The sequence below is a fragment of the Corapipo altera genome, unplaced genomic scaffold, assembly GCF_003945725.1.
Source record: "Corapipo altera isolate COAL_440 unplaced genomic scaffold, ASM394572v1 2, whole genome shotgun sequence".
NCBI lineage: Eukaryota > Metazoa > Chordata > Aves > Passeriformes > Pipridae > Corapipo > Corapipo altera.
In genome coordinates, this window is record NW_020884890.1 from 13059217 (window position 1) to 13076432 (window position 17216).

Genomic DNA, 17216 nt, shown 5'->3' on the forward strand with positions numbered 1-17216 from the left:
ATAATGGCTACTTAGGTGCAGGTCAGAGCAGAGACCTTGATTCCTTTCTAGTCCTTGACAGCAAGGCTGCTTTAACTACAGCACCAAATTCCTCAGAAGCGAACCTAAAACTCATAATCTCTCCACTGGGGTCCTATCACAGAAAAAAAAATACTAAGAACACACTACTATCTCCAAAATATTCTTTTTCAAAGAAGCTGTCCTCATATTCTATTAAATCAAACAATTCTATTTTGAACAAAGTAGTTTTTATTATGAAACTTTCTAATAACTGCTCTTAAAACACTAAAAATAAAACAGTAGCAATTAATCTTTTTTAAATGGTAATTTAATGTGTTAAGAGCCCAAAAATGAAACTAGCCATTAGCTTATAGTAAAGACAGCCAGAAGCTTCATTACTGATTAATAATGGAGAACACAGTGTACTGAACAGTTTCCCCCAACCCCAGAAGTAACTAGGAACTGAATCGTAAAAACTTACAATACTAGTAAATTGATTAAGCAACATAATTTTCTGTACAGATATAATTACTGCATATAGTGTAGCTAAATTTTCACAGTAATCTACATTGATCAAATCTCTAGTTTAAAAACAATGTGTCACGTATGTTATGAAGAACTCTTTTTCTGTAAACAGGTTAAAACCCCAGAAAAATACCCTTCCATCAGGTGACTATTATGTATGCTGGGACAATGGATTTATTTACTTCTAATAAACAAAAAATTTCTATGATAAAGTTTTTGCTTTCATAGCTTCATTGTTAGTAAAAGAATACTAACAATATTTAAGGAAAAGATATTGAAGAAAGATTGCTAGTTAATTCCAGCTAATGTCAACACTTTATCTTGCTAATCAAGACTGTCACTTAGAGAAACCTTTTTTTGTTTCATCAAATTTACAGGAGATATTTAATTAATACGACCACTTAAGATATAAAGTGATGCTAAAGAAAACTACAAATCATTGAATTGCTCAGAGTTCTTTTAATGAAAGCAGAAGTGTATGACAGTAACTACTATTAATACCACTACTAACGTAGTTTAAATGGGAAAAGAAATGGGAAAAGAAAACAAACATTTATGGTGAAACTTCTACAATACCTTGAACAGACACTAGAATTAAACAACAATTTATAATAGTTTTATTTAGAAACAAAATGAAATTATTAAGAGCAACTACCCTCTATTAAATAGATTTCTTCAATATAATCTTAAAGAATAATCCCCTGGAAATGAAATGATAAGCCACTACCACAACAGAATTTGAACTAAAGGATGAATTCATTTAAGAGTCTCAGAAGCTAAAGGAAACAGCCATCATTTTTTTAAGCCACTGAACTTACTGAAACTCACTAAATATTACCCTAGAACAAGAGTGATCACAAACACAAAGCAAAACTTTAAAGTTCTATCATGAACTCTGCTCAAAGTAGCAACATACAAAGTCCTGCAATACCTGTGAACTGGAACATTATTAGAAAGTTCCAGGCACATCCCTCTAGCCAGTAAAACACTGTTTATTCCCCATTTCTTCTATCTATCTGCTACCAAATGCAAGATTCAAAAGCTTGCGGAGTGAATGCTTCACATTTCTTTTGTATAATGAAGTACCGAGATCAAACACCTAACAAGCACAACCACAGATACCACTGAAAGCAAGTTGAAGAGGAAAATCAGGTAATTTCAGTTAATCTTACCAGTTCAGCTATGTCTCAGAAACATTATAAATATTAATATATGTTAATGAATTATTAATATGAGAATGAAAGACATAGAAAAATCGTCCTAGAAGAGACGTTAGTATTTCAAACTCTTTTCCCAGAATTGCCATCTACAGTCTTCATCATCAAAGACACCAGTGCAATTATCTCCCGCACAGTTCTGGAAAATCAAACTTGTTTGCTTTTGGGAAGGGATACTTTGATAAGGAGCTTCTCTTTTGCAGTTTTGTAAATGCACATAAATTGAAACATGAATTTATGAGTACTAGCATGGCAGTTTATATGTTTACTATGAATATTTCAAAGCCCTGGTAACATTCCTACTTGTGCAACTGAAAGTGCACTAAAATGCACTGGAAGTACTGCTGTCTAATAATGGTCCACTTTGAGTAATAAATCTATGCTGACAGACGAGTGTAGTGGTTTGGGGCATTCTTAATGCACACTTTTAGCAAAAAATACCGTATCTTAATAGAATACATAATACCTGGGATGTTTGCAAATGAACATGAGTGGGTAATTTATATTACAAGAGAGATCAATCCATCACACAGTATGTAAAAGCACAGCCGACCTAAAAGGTTATAAAGACTCTGCCTTATATATACTCCAAGACAATATGTGGTTCAGCAGTCTTTTAACTGGTGGAATCATTGGCAAATGTGTATTAAAGACCTGAAGAGCCGCTGGAGGAAGAATGAAAGAAATGCTTTGAAGACCTGAAGAACTGTTGGGGGGAGAATAAAAGAAACTTGTGTCAACAGCTACGAAAGACCACTGTATATCTTCAGACTACATAAACTCCTTTTCCAAGCACCAACTCTTAATGTGAATTAATACTCCCTTTCTTTCTGATGCTGAAGATCTCTATGACATTGTGATCCCATCACTCTACACCAGTTCCTCCTGCTGCCATGTAGACAACATCCTAGAATCTCAAGCAATCAGATAGGAGTCTCAATTTCAAAAGCTTTTGTTTTTGTCAACTATATGCCATTTCCCAGTTGAAATTAATAATACAAACAACAAGACAAGTTTACCACTTCAGCATTGCCTTCAGCATCAGGAGCAAATCAAAGCAACAGTGTGCAAACATACATTCACTCATATATACGCCTATAGCTCCAAAAATAAGTTATGTTTTATAGAATACAGCTCACAGAATTATCTTATTCAAACTTGGCTTATTCAAATATATCAATGTAATCTACAGTAATTAATTACCTACTCAAATTAAATGTATGTCAGATATTTATCAAGCATTGTACTATATATAAAGCAAGAACTGAAAATGCTATTGTGCCATATCTTCAATACTGTGCCATCCCCTACCCTAAAAAAGGCATCAACATAAATACAGAAGGGTATGTAGAACAAAAAAAAAGGGGTACTGATTGGAGATACAGAATGGGTGGATACAGAGAGCAATTAAATAGATTAAGTTTCTGTAGTTTGAAAGATGCAAGACTGGGGTAATGTGGAGGAGAAGATAAAAGACTTTTCACCAGTTCTCTTGTCATAAGGCCTAGGTTAAACCCAAAAGAATTATTGGGCAACAGATTTAAAATAAAATATCTTGTGATAGTATGGCTTTTTATGTTGAAAATTTAGTGGAAAGTCCCTGAGGCACACTCGGGGAGGGAAGTCCAACTGAGTCTACTAAGCAGATATAACTTCCAGCACAGAAGACCTTGCTTGCAAATTGCAGGAAACTGTGAGCAGAAGGGCCTCTCCCTGACTGCAAGTGATAGGAGGGGCACCACTGCTCACTGCAGGCAGCTGAAAAGGAGTGCAGTATTTACCTCTTTTCTCTCACACCCACCCAGTAAACCTAAACTCTTCCCAGCCATAGGGAAAACCTCCCATTTTGCTGCTTATTATTCTTAGAAGTGGATGGAGCAGGCAGAAATGGCCCTCATTTGGAACAGGAGAACAGTTAGAGAACTTTCAGAAGCACTATTCTGAAGAGTTATCACCAAAAATATACAATCGTATTTTTGATGAAACTTCTGGCAATATGTTTCATAAAAGAAACATTTAAATTGTTTGATTATTAGCCAAACTGAATAATACACATGTAGGAACTGGGAAGATGAAAGAAAGGGAAATGGAAAGATGAAAAGCATGTATTTGTTATTTTAATGTAATTTTAATACAGTACCAAGGTTTAAGCTATAAAAAGTACTTGTTAGATACGGTTGGGAGTACTGTTGTTTAGTAACATAATAAGGGATGGTAAAGGAACACATCTGAGTTTCAGAAATTTAAGTTTCATTTTGATGTAAAACAAAACCAAGGCTTTTAAAATTCTGAGAGGCACAAGTATATGCATACGATGGAGGGAACAATGCAGCCAAGAATGCAGAATATGTAGTAATTACAGGTATCATCTGAGAGATGGGAACATTTTCACATTCTAAAATAGATACATTTCCACATCTCAGTGTAATGACTGACATGCTAATGCCTCCCTCTCTTTGTTCTAATAAAATACCCAGGAAACTCATCAGAATCAGTCCATTTTTGTTTGCAACTGACATGACAATAATTAATTAGCAACTGGTAATTAGAAACACGAAACCATTATAGTACCACTGAAGGAAAAGAAACAGTAAGTCATAAAAGACATATGATTTTCCAGCAATTGTATGAGTCTTTCATAATAAATCTAATAATACTGGGAAAACAATCAGTGCTTTTTACTGTAGTGTCTTCCCTGTCAAGGATCACTTAAAGAATTACAGGGCTCCAAAAGTGGCTTTGTTTTGAAATCTCTCTGACAAGACAACCTTCTGATAATTAAACCAGAGTCAAAATTAATCAAAAGATGACAGGAAAAACTAAACTTCTTTGACAAGTGCACAGATTAAACTAAAAGCAAACCCAGAATATGGTAAACATAACCAAAGTAGCACTATTTCCCATTATTTTTCCTGAAGTCATATTGATAACTTGAAGCCTGAAGTTTTCTAAATCATACAGAAGTGAAATAACTGAAATAGCCACCTCCCCCCCAGCTTATTAATCATACCTTAATTTGTGCAAAAGGTCTGTCAAAGTTTCCAACATAAAGAAGACCAACATTCTGGGTGAGTAGCCTAAAAAAATGAAAAAAATCTTTTAAGATATCACTTTACATCCATAAGTTTTTTTCTGCATCTCCAGTAGTTGTTACCAAACCCTAGCAGGGTAACAAGCTTCATCACGACAGCAAGAGCTACCTTTGCAAATCTGATTACACAACCTTTTTTAAACTACTACAGAAAAGGAAAGATGTGAATTAAAGATGGATGCACATGAGTAATTTATGTTTACAATGCAAGCAGTTCTTCAATAAAATCATTTCACAGGTTTCCTTGTGATGAATGTCACTCAGTAATGTGGAAGAATGGCAGGTATATGCTTCTTCTATTTATTAGAGAACATTAGAGACAAAGAGACAGCAAGAGAAAAGACTAGTAAACACACAGTCAGAGAGCAGGCCCAAGAGCTAAAACAGATTAAGACATGTAAAAGTATGCACAGTAAGACAAAAATGACATCACTACAAGTAGAGAAATAACACAGAATCTCTGCATTATTGTTTAACGGCTTGCTAAATAAGAAGAGCCCCAGATACAGCTTGTGTCTGCTGTTCTCTTCAACTCTATAAAGTCATTGTGCACACCACTAAGATCCAGAGGGACAGTGGGATAAGCTGACTCAACTGACTGTTGATACTTCTGGAAAAGAGTTTGATTTCTGCAGATACTGTGCAAGTCAATGCCATCAGTACACAAACTCCAAATCCCAGAGGAGCATTAGGGCACTGCTGTTACAAATGAGTTGACAAGAACATCACTGGCCAGTAAAAAGGGCAGGAAAGTACTGCGCTGTTCCAACTGTACAATTGCAATTTTCCTCTTGCCCATTGGTCATTCCCTCCAGACAAAGTCAAAACATTCACATAGATAAAATAAGTAAGAAGAGGTGGTGAACTATCATCTTCAAAAAACCTTTCTGTAATTAGATACGGTATACAAAAATTTCCAGGACACTTACAGAAATACCCAAAGGAAGGAAAGAACAGTAAGGATCAGACCAGATCAGCCACAGTACAGACAGGCAAGTGGCTTTCTCCCTTTGCCCATTAGTGTGCCAGACGAAACTGGGAAGACTTGTACTGTTTTGCAATGGTTCTGCAGTATACGTAAGTCAGGATAAGCACATCAAACTTATTTTCAGTCAAATAAGTCCAATTTATTCAGAACTCATGTGTCTAGAATTGGAATATCCAGCATACTGATCAAACCTTCTCCTAGGAATATAATGCAAAATAAGAAAATATTAAAGGGTTTTCTAAATGGAAAGAAACATGTGGGAAGTAATTAGTGAAAAAGGTTTAAAGAGACTCTGTAAAAAGGATTCAGGGTATGTCACCATATTTCAGAGAGAGGTATCTTAAAGCAAAAAATTATTCTTAAAAAGAACTGCACATAATTATTATAAGACAGAAAATAAAAACAAAAAAATCCACTAGCCGTATTTCTAGTAAGAGACCTTAAGAAGAGAAAACATACAGTGTGATTATTCCCACATGGTCATTCTTCATGTTTCCTTTACTGGATAAAAACACAGGACCATTAAAAATCTAAGTCTTTGGATGGCTTTAGTTAGAAGTAATGAACATCCAGGGAACCTTAAGACTGGTCTTTCCAGGAGACTATACTGTTGTCTATACTGCTTAATTTGCTATCACTGATGTACACTCCAAACGAACTGCAAGAATTGGCTTCCTTAATCAGACTGACACTGACACAGTACAAGTTGATTACTATTTATTCACCTTTCACTGCCTTTTCACGTGCTATTTACATGGCACTTCAAAAAAGCAATGTTAATTCAATGCAGTGTAAGCAAAATTTTTAGGGCATAGAGTTATTTGTAGCTCTCCCTTGCTTAAAGAAAAGGTTGCATTCTATGTTTCTCTAGTTTACACATTCCTCTATGAAATTCAAAATTACATCACCAATATGCAAAACCACTCACTTTTCATATAAGAACTCAACACAGTTGAAATGAGCATCCTAATATGATCGTAATTTAATGGTTTTCTGCCCCTAAATGGTCTGAGCAAATAAAAAATTCTAAATCTCATCACTAGTATAAACTCTTTTACTCAGGGTCTTTCTTATGGGCATAATCTCTGTATTTCAGAGACCGAGGTCACACAGAAGAGTGTGGAGAGGTAAGCAGGCTGTTACAAGAGTCACTTCTGAGGCTCAGGATAAGCAAAGCTACTGCAAGAGTGTATTTTGAGCAGTTCGTACACAAACCAATTGTGAGTTTCCCTCTAGGCTACCTGGATCCTAGCGCTGCTGTGCAGATTATGGAAGGAGGTTTCCAGAAAGGAGCATGCACAGAAATAAAGAAACAGGGTGGGGCCGGGAGCCGCTACCTCTCACAGGAGCAAGTTACTGCAGATTAGCTGAACGCGGTAACTTGCTCCTGTGCGAAGCAGCAGCTCCTGCGCTTGCTCTGTTGCAAGAGCGGCGGCACATTGTGCAGGAACACAGACTGAAACTTGCAGCTCTAGCCAACAGCAGAGGCCAGATAGGCTTGCAAAGCCAGGGAATATTGCAAGAAAAATACAGTGTGTGCAGCAGAATGGCTGAAAAGAGGTAAGGTAATTGGCATTGGAAAGGTGAAACGTGCCAAAGGAAAACGATGACCAATGAACAGGCAAATAAGCTTGAGGTGTCTGGTTTCTCGGGAGGAACGCTGCCCTGCAACAGGCAGTGGTAGGCACCCAGAGCTTCCAACAGCACTGCATTAAGTTATTCACTACCCCTGTGAAACAGAGCCTGTAACTCCTTCCTTAAATTTTGACAAGAATGCTCATAAAATCCCAGAACTGATGACAGTTTATCATATAATAACTTGCAGTATTCTGGGATTACTTCCACTTTACAGTCAGAAGCAGCACATAGCAGCTACAATGGTGCTCGGAAATGATCTAAGAACTTTATCCTTCATATGCTGTGGGCAGATTTGCAGTCTTCACAGAGGTTGCTGGTGAAAAGATTTCAATCTGGAGAAGACGTGTCTCAAGAGTGGAATAGTTATGAAGCAAAATGGAGAGAAAAAAAAAATCCTGACACTCAATGGGGCTACTGACCCTTGTGCACAGCTGCATCTTTATTGCTAAGAACACCTCAGCATACACATTAGTGGCTGATTAAGGCAAAAAACCGGAACACACACTGCTTTAAGTATAAATTGGAGTCAGGATAAAATTTTAGGAAAATCTGTGTGACCGCACTCACATTCTAAACTCCCACATTTAAAATAGCTTTATAATAGGGATTAATATTAGTTATGGTCTGAATGTTTTTATGTTTCATTTAAAATATACCTTTTGTGTAATAAGCATATACAAATACTTCCACTGATATGCTTTGTATGTGCTTTTAACTGCCTCCAAAAATCACTCTTGGATGCATTTGCATTTCAGACAGAAATGACTGTTAGAAGTCATGAACACAAATGAACAACAGCCCTGAGAACAGAAGCAACGTCTTTGTAAGTTCAATAATGGTATTTTCAAACTTTGGAAGTTCTTCACGGATAGTTTTCAAGATAAAGGTAACTTTCATACCTAGTTTAATAAATTTTGTATTCAATTATGCAAAGAAATTATCCCAGTATGTCATTATTGCACATGATGACACAAGCACAAATAAAGCACTATGACACAGTAGAAAGGACATCAAATTCATGTGATGCAGTTGATGTCCTCTTAAGAATATAATAAATATTCTGCATTTATCCTGTGGTCACTTAAACTGGGAGAGGAAACTGTGCACTGTGCTGCAATATCATAATCATAGAAAGAGAAGCAGTTTCTTAAGTAGTTTCTTGAACTGTCACTTGAATTCCCCTACGGTGACATTCCAATTATATTTTACTTCTTGCTTATGATAATCATTCCCCATTGGTTTAAAATTCTAATCATGTATTTTCTAGGAATAGGAAAAGAAGAAAATCAGAAAAGCATAGAGAATTATAAAAAAATATGTTAGGGTCAAAAGAACTTATATTCCATTTTTTTCAAGATCATTAATTATTTCATTAATTTAATTCACTGAGTATTGTAAGATAAGATAGTGAAAATAATACACTAACTATTATGAAATATAAAACGATATAAAAGGATCCAACAAGTTTTAGAAAAAGGCTAATAACAGGGCTTGTGAATTTAAACTGCATATATGGTCTGCAAACAACATGTATTTCATTTTGTTCTGGAAGTACAAAGAGTCAAAGAACTTGACAGTTCACAGAAGCAGTAGTGAACCCTGCATGCAGAATACTGACAGTGGCAACACAGGGGCTTCCCAGGCGAGACAGAAGAGCTGTCTCCTGCTTTCCACACTGCACTTATCAAACCACTTTTTCAGGCTATGAAGATATTCTAACAAAATTTCTTACTCATCAGTCAAGCAAGAAAACTTTTTTCATGGACAAACATAAGCTATTCTAGTATAATTATCATAGTAAAGAGTAAGCTAATAGACTGTATGTCTGATTGAGGACATTCTTCCTCAAATTAGAGCACAAATTGAAAAAAGTTATGAAGGAACTGGAAGAGATATTACACACAGCGGGTTAAATAGTAAAGATGCAAAAAGCCCTGGGCTTGAACATGAGGTGAAAAAGGTTGGGAAACAATACATTAAAGTGCAAAAAAGACATCGTAAACAGTTTTATAATGTTAAATTCATCTCTGCAATAAACAACCCCACAGAAATATAAGCAAGCACCTTTCATTCGATGAATTCTGAATTTGCAGAATAGTCCGTGTCAAGTTAATGGTGATGGCAATTAACATAAAAGTGTATTCCAAGTAATATTCACGAGGAAAAATGCAGTAGATAGCATAAACTACAGATTTGAATTTAACACCATCTACCTTCCAACAATAGTACTCCAATAGTGTGTTCCATTAGTCATATTAATAAGCATGGTGCTTTCAAGCACATGCAACTCAGGCAAAAATACCAGTGTTATGTGCTAATTGCCGTTCAAGTTCCTACGTGTGATACTTGAGAGGCTTCACTGAACTACCTCACTCCCTACAGTAAATCACTACCTGTCATTGACTATTGATAATGAGAACCTAGGAAGTAACTGATCCCTGAAAGACATAGTTCCACTGAATAATGTCACCACGGTTATATACCAAATCAAACAAAAATTACATTTAGAGGGCTTGAAACTGCAAACTGAAATGACCTCATATATACAATAATGGTCTGCAAGCAATTCTAGACTGTCAAAAAGAACTGACCAATATTAAAGTTTACTTTCAGTTAGTAGGGTTTGTGTTATTTTTTGAAAAAGTGTTTGGCCGTTATGTTGGTTTTTTGGGGGGAAGAGGGGGAGTAGGTACACAAACACTTTCCTAGAGACAGGGACGTTTTTCAAGACACGTTCTTGCACTCCATAAATAAAGCCACAGACATTTCCAAAAAGCACTTCTTTTTGTTTGCTGCCTTTATGTCTAGTGCTGATAATATTTTAATGTTTGTCCAAAGCCTCTGTGGGTTTTTCTTACAGGCAAATTACATAAAGCAGCATTTTGACTACATTTACATATAACCTATCCATAAAAAATAGAAAGGAAAAGTAAGTAGAAACAAAAAGTACCTATTAAATAATCATGCCCATTCCTCCACCAATGGAATATTACTCCCTGTAGTATAATGAGCAATTTGGCCAGGCTGGCCATAAATTATCTGGAAAATGAGACTGCTTGACTTTTCCTTTGAGAGATTATTACATAGTTCAAGAGATTTCACTATTAGAATCTATTTCTAACAGTAAACATCCATTTTTCTTTCTGAATATCATCCCTTTCTCCTCACTGAAATATGGGACAGGAGTTAGGAACTATTCCCAATTTGCTGAAAGACTTGCCAGACACAGCCCGTGCTGTAACTCTGCCCAGATTTGTCCATGTATGACAAAGCAAGAGCACTTACACAGCTCTGGACTCACTGGAATGTTATAAATACACATTATAATCTAAGACCCCATAGGGTCCTTTCACCTTAGCCATCTTTTAAAATGTAACAGACACCAACAATATCAGCAAATTCAACTACCAGAATTAAGTGAAGAACTGACACCGTAATGTGAAGCTTTGTAACCGCAGACTTCAATAAAATAAGAAGTCTCATTACATGTATTTTGAAGTCAAAACAGAGACATTTTCAGTCTCTCAGGAGTTACTTAAGAAAAACAGATTTCGAACTAATAAGATATAGAAGAAACACATGAGATAATGACAAAAAAAATCTCAAGCATATCCAAGTAGAAAACTGGTAAAAAATCATTTAGTAGATTCACTTGATCATGTGGAAATACAGGAAGCAAATAAGAAAGACAGAGAGATTGCTAAAAACCCAGTGGATTTGTTTGTATCCACTCTAAAAATAAAGGCATCTAGGTAGGAACACGTGGGTTTTTTAGTTACCAAAATAAAATGCCTGAAGAAATAGAGGTACTAAAAGAAAAGCTCTGGGATATATTGATAATTAAGATTAAATAAAATACCAAACCCTGATGCAACATATCCAAGATTTCTGCTGTTTCTTAATATGGAGGGTCTGAATTGCTATTAAAAAACAGATCAAGTCAATTTTTAACACCCAAATAGGGTAATTTCTGCAAACTTCTAAGAGTCCTACCCTTTAGCACAGCATTGTTTAGCATGCCTACCTTGTCCACGCATGGCAGTGCTACTTAGGAGGTTGCACATCCCCTGCACTCACACTGTGGCTGCATCTGCCTCTCTTTTGATCATTTTAATGAAAGAGTGCTTAAAAACTAATGGGGGACAGGAGGAGCACCACACTGACATAATCGATTCAGACTGCCAAAAGGCTTCTGTTACAGTCTTCTTCCACAGTAATTTATTAAAGAACACCATAAAACTAGGCAGTAAGTACTTTTATATGGAAGACACTACTTACTGTTATGGATTGAACCCTGATTAAGAGACTGGACAGGCAGAATAAATGGTCAGTTTTCATCTTGGCAAAGGCCAAGTGACTATTCAATTTATGTAAGAGACTGTTTAATATATTTATGAGTAATCAGAAAAAGTCACGAACAGAGGAAGTCTGCTGATGAAGCAAGTTACGAAGCAGTGGTTGGCAACTTTAGCTAGATTACAGAGTTTATCACTTTGAAAGGAAGCTGATATCGTATTTAGAAACATCCATACAACCTCAGCATTACTTTCGTCTGCGGCAAAAGATACATGCTCTTTTGTATATGAATGAGAGAAAAGTACTTACGCCATTTAATTAAGGAATGTATCATAGTGTGTATGAACCTGGCAACTAGAACTCCATCATTTCCTAATGTTTAAAGGTTTGACTTCAAAGCTCACTGAACTTTCTTTCCACATGTGGTTTTGTCATTCCTTTGTCCATAGTCTTTCTAATTAAAAAGAAAACAAACCAAAACAACAACAAACCCCCCACAAAAATCCAACAACCAAACAAAGAAAAAAAAAAAACCCACACAAAAAAATCCCAAACCCCCAAACTTCTGTCCTGCACAACTATTCTAAACCACCCAAGCAGAGCTGGAAATTTAAACATTCAGCAATTTTAATACAGGTTGTTACCACTGAAAAACCATGACAAAGAACTGGCAGGGAAGCTATGATGAGGTGATCTCATCTGGCTATAATTTCCCCCACTCTGGCCTTCATTTGTCAGCACAGATGCTCCAATAGTCTTCTGGTTTTCCCAGTGCCCTGCATGCCGCACCACTGGTGGCAAGACCTCATGGGTACCCCAAGTAAATCAATTGGTACCAGTATCCTTTCGACAATGCAGGGCAAACCAGATTGATCAGGTGATCTGTATTTAATTTCTTGTAACAAAAGAACAAGGAGTTATTGAATTATGCCAACTGAGTGAGAACTCAAATCTGATAAATACTTAATCGCTAAACACATAATTAGACTGGAGCTCACTGATGCCGCCCTGGTGTGCAAGAGAAACAGGGACTGAACATGCATGTGCATAATAAAAATACCTAGAAACTAAAAATTCCCCTTAAAATAAACCAGTAGAGAATATAAAATTCACTTGTCTATATGGATCAGAGATATAATCAGTATGAAAATTCCCATCTTCTTAATAAAGATCCTCCATGGGAAGGCATCATGAAAGAGCACCCTTAGCCATACGTATGCACACTGCCAGACCACTCCAACTGATTTCTTTTTCTTCCTGTTTCCCCCCAGCACTTTAATCATTTATTCAAAATAAATACTTTATTAATTAATCATGCACAACCAGAGAAATTATTGAATTACAGTCTACAAACCATTTAGGTATGGGTTCACGGGGGACTATGCAGATCACAATCCCAAGGTGAAGCCTGTAATGAACAACGAATTGTTTGTCTGGAATTAGGATATGCACCCAGCTGCCACTCTATCCACACACAAGTGCCACCAGCAGAATGCATGAACAGCCATCTGCTACAAACAAACCTACCACCCAAAATAAGGTAGGAAGGCTGTCAGAGATGTCAAGAACTCTACGGAATGCTTCACTCTCATTACTGAAACCTGTACGGATGGTGCAAGACTTAGCTTCTCTGATCATTATAAGATTAAATCCTTCAGCATATTCATTACACAAACTTGTAAATGAAATTTCTTTTACAGAAATCCTTCAGTAGTAATAGACACAAAATTAGTATTCTGCTTCTAAAGTATTAAGAAATGCAGCTGAAGTACTTTCCTGGGTGTGACAAAAGAAAGGACTATCACCTTGTAATACCAACTACCAACACTGTAATACCAATTATTGCATCTGTAATCTGGAAAGCATTTGCAGGAAAGTTGTCCTGTCTTTCTGGTATATCTGCTTAAAAAAAATAAATAAAAAAAATTTGTATCCTTACCCATAAGGATCCTTTCTCTATAAGGGAAATCACTGCTTTGCTATCAGGGTGCTCTGCCTCACTTCAGAACTGCCACACCTCCTCCAGTAACCCCTTTCTCCATTTCTCTGTCTTTCCTTTATTTCTGACTCTAATGCTCATCTGCCTTTTGGGTTTGTTTAGTACAGACTTTTTAAGCTGGCTATCTCACTCCAACAAATTCCTCCCTTCTCCCTTCTTTTTTCTCTGAACTTTATCAACATTTATTCAGATTCCCAAATTTAGAGGGGAAGCATCCTTTTGTCAGAGCCACCAGGAGGGGAGTAGGAATGCACTGCGATGCTAGCATCTTGGACAAGGCTAAGAAACGGAAGGCAGACAAGATTAGGAACAAAAAAAAAAAACCCTCTGCAATGCCTCTGCTCCACACAGAGCATTTGCTTCACAGCAAAAGCTCCCAGGTTGACAACTACTGTTCCAGTTTCTCCTGAGTAGCTGTGATCTCTACGCCAGCATAAACCTGAGGCAGTGACTAAAAAGCACACAGGGCACTAGTCAGGCTCCATCTTCCCAGGCACTTGGAGTACAGTCATATCCAAGTTCACTAACACCCCAAGAAGTCCCAAGCAGCCAGACCCACTTCCCTGTTGAGGGTTGAGGAAGACGACCAGGAAGCATCACCTCTCCTAAGGAGATGCTTCAAAATTTTTCATCCAATATAACTATATTGCAAGTTCCTCATATGCTAATAGGTATTCTTCTTTTGCAATGCCAGCTTTTTAGATTTTATTTAAAATTGTTAATCTATTTTGTCACACACTTCAGGTCTAAAAGCTGAAGCCAGTATGATGAACAACTTGCAAAAATGTATCTTTTCTATAAACTGTGGGAAAAAAATAATTGAATTGTTCATAAAAATTGCTGTATTATTATTATCGAAACAGAGCATCTTTTAATTTACTGTCCTGAATGATGAATTTTTATTATGTAGGGTACAAGTGAAAGAGCAATTATGATTAAATGCAAACTGGATACGACAAAAATCTTCCAGACCCTGGCTGATAACTACTACTGATTTAACTGGTATCAGGACCTGCTCTGCCTCTTTTTTCACCTCTTTCTGAGAAGATTTATGTAACATAAATAATTAAGTTATTAATTAACAAATGTACAGTAAAGGAGGGTTTTTTCCATTTTGCAATATGCCTTCAAGACATCATTTTTTACTGCAAGCAATTTTGCATGTTTTCTTGGACTGTAATTTACACTTGCCAAAAAAAGCCTACTTAAAAAAAAATGAGTGCAACATGGTTCAGCATATTTTGATTTTCCAAGTAGAAAATCCTCATTGAGGTTTTATAAGCTATTTACATGGATAATAAGCCTTTTAAAGTAAGCTAACTGCAATTAATTATAGGTATTATACAAAAAAATGTCACCTTGTGCACTAAAAAAAACCCAAAAAACCACAAATCTGTGAAGTTAATTCAAGTCTTATTTAAGGTAGGACAAAGTCTCTAAGAAAAAGCAGTATGTTTCCTTAGACTAAGTGATACGACTAGGAAAAATAAGGACTGGAGCATGCAAGTTAATCTCAAGTATGAAGAAAGACTTTGATGTTTCAAAATTTGGCTGTATTTTTAATATCTATATGATAAGCACAACAAAATAACATAAGATATTGCCTTTTCCTATAATACCCAGTCTTAGCTACATCTTCAGACCATCAAAGAGAAAAACTTATCAATCAGCATACAGGAATGCAATTTCAGCTATTTCACGGAAATTCTATGCATTTTAACCAGTACTTTAATCACTTTGGAGTAGTGACTGATAGCAAATAAAAAATAATCACCTTTACTGGGAAACCAACCCTGAAGACTCACATGCAAATATGGGTGAGAGAAGTAAAGCAGAATGAATAAAACTTGAGCAGGAACACAAAATTGAATCTATCTGTGAATAGTAACACAGAAACGAGAAGACACAGAAGAGAAAAAAGGGCAAACTGGTAGAGCACATATTAATGTAACAGATGAATGGGAAACCTACATTTTAACATATCCCTCCTGTCAAGTTTTATACCAGCTAGGAAACCCAACAGCTGTGTGTCTCTTACCTTCTTTTACAGTCTTGTTTCTTAAAACAATTGCAACTGAGGAGTGGTCAAAGTTATTCTGTTTACTCAGTTATTACAGATCTGTGCTCTGGGTCTACCCGTCCCAACAAAGCCCCTGGGAACAACTCTTTTTGGAGGAATTCAATTTCTTTTGGACATTCCTCTGCTGCCTTTTACATGCACAGATTACTGACAATGGGATTACATTGACAGTTTCTGCAATTCTGCTTCTTTTTGGTCTAAATATTTCATTTCAAATTCAGAATATTGCTTTAATTTTTCACATGCAACACCTACACTGGAAGAAGACTTATCCATGATTGATTTAAAATTCACAGAAAAAGAATTAACTCTAGGTTAAATTTATATGCACACACCTTCCTGAAACAGTAGAAAAATATCTATCAGACAACAATTAATACAAATGGTGCAAAATCAAATTTCAATTGTTCCTTCAGAGGAATCCTTTATCTGTTTAAAAATTAAATAGGCCATTCCTTTTTTGAAGCTACTTTCAACACCACCTTGTTATTATGGCGAAGAAGATTTATTATCAAACAGTAAACAGGCATTTCATTCCGGTATAAATCACTTAAAGCTAAGACAGAATGTAATTATTGTATTTGACATTTGAAAACTAAAAGAAAGGAAAAGTGAATTGTTTTCCTTAGGACCAGAATACAAAAAGTGGTTTTAGACAAGTTAGAGAATTCTTGATCATTATTAATGTTTTATGAAGATACCCTGGCTAAAGTAATCTGAGGGAGAAAAGAGTGTGCAATCTTCTCCTTGAGAGTTTGTGGGTAAGAAAAAATTTCGCAACTCTCAACTTTCTCAAGCTTGCACACATGGCACAAACAGATTTTCTGCAATTGCCCCAATATCCCAGCCAGTTCTGTAGGTCCAAGTTAGTCTGTTTTCACGGCAGTGGAAATGACAGTTATTCTCACTATATATTATCCTTTCTTCATTCATAGGTTTTTAATAAAACCCACCTTTCTCTAAGCTTATTAGTAGTTTTGCTTATATAGAAAATTGGTTGGCACGTTCAGAAACTCAGAGTTATGGGGGTCAAGGATGTTTTTGTTTTTAGTTTTATGTATATCAAACTTGAGTAGAAAGCTGCCATAGCTAGCAATAAATAAATTACAGATTATCTAAAATGAGGGTAGAGGAGGAAGTTATGTAGAATTAGGTTTCCTCCACCCTGCTTCTTCCTTCAAGTTACCTTTCCCACTGCTAATATCATTCCATAACTTTTGTATTTCTGTCTTTTCAAGTCCCCTTGTTGATTAAACTTAAAGATGAGACTTTGTCACAAAAAATGAAACAAACCTGCCAACTTCTCTGTTGACAGAATTGCTGGTTTAGAGCTTTAGAAACCCACCAACTTCTCTGTTGGCAGAGTTGCTGTTTTAGAACCC

The 17216-nt window shown here is 36.1% G+C and overlaps 1 protein-coding gene across 3 annotated transcripts in view; it reads right to left on the reverse strand.

Annotated features, from left to right (window-relative positions):
- Window positions 1–17216, reverse strand: part of RNGTT (RNA guanylyltransferase and 5'-phosphatase) — a 178346-nt gene that overhangs the window by 28291 nt on the left and 132839 nt on the right. For 2 of the 3 annotated variants that reach the window (XM_027644994.1, XM_027644993.1), the window contains one exon: window positions 4753–4819. The exons of the other annotated variant lie outside the window; for it this stretch is intronic. In XM_027644994.1, the coding sequence (XP_027500795.1) occupies window positions 4753–4819 (67 nt within the window). The remainder of the gene's footprint in view (window positions 1–4752; window positions 4820–17216) is intronic. 3 annotated transcript variants of the gene reach the window in all.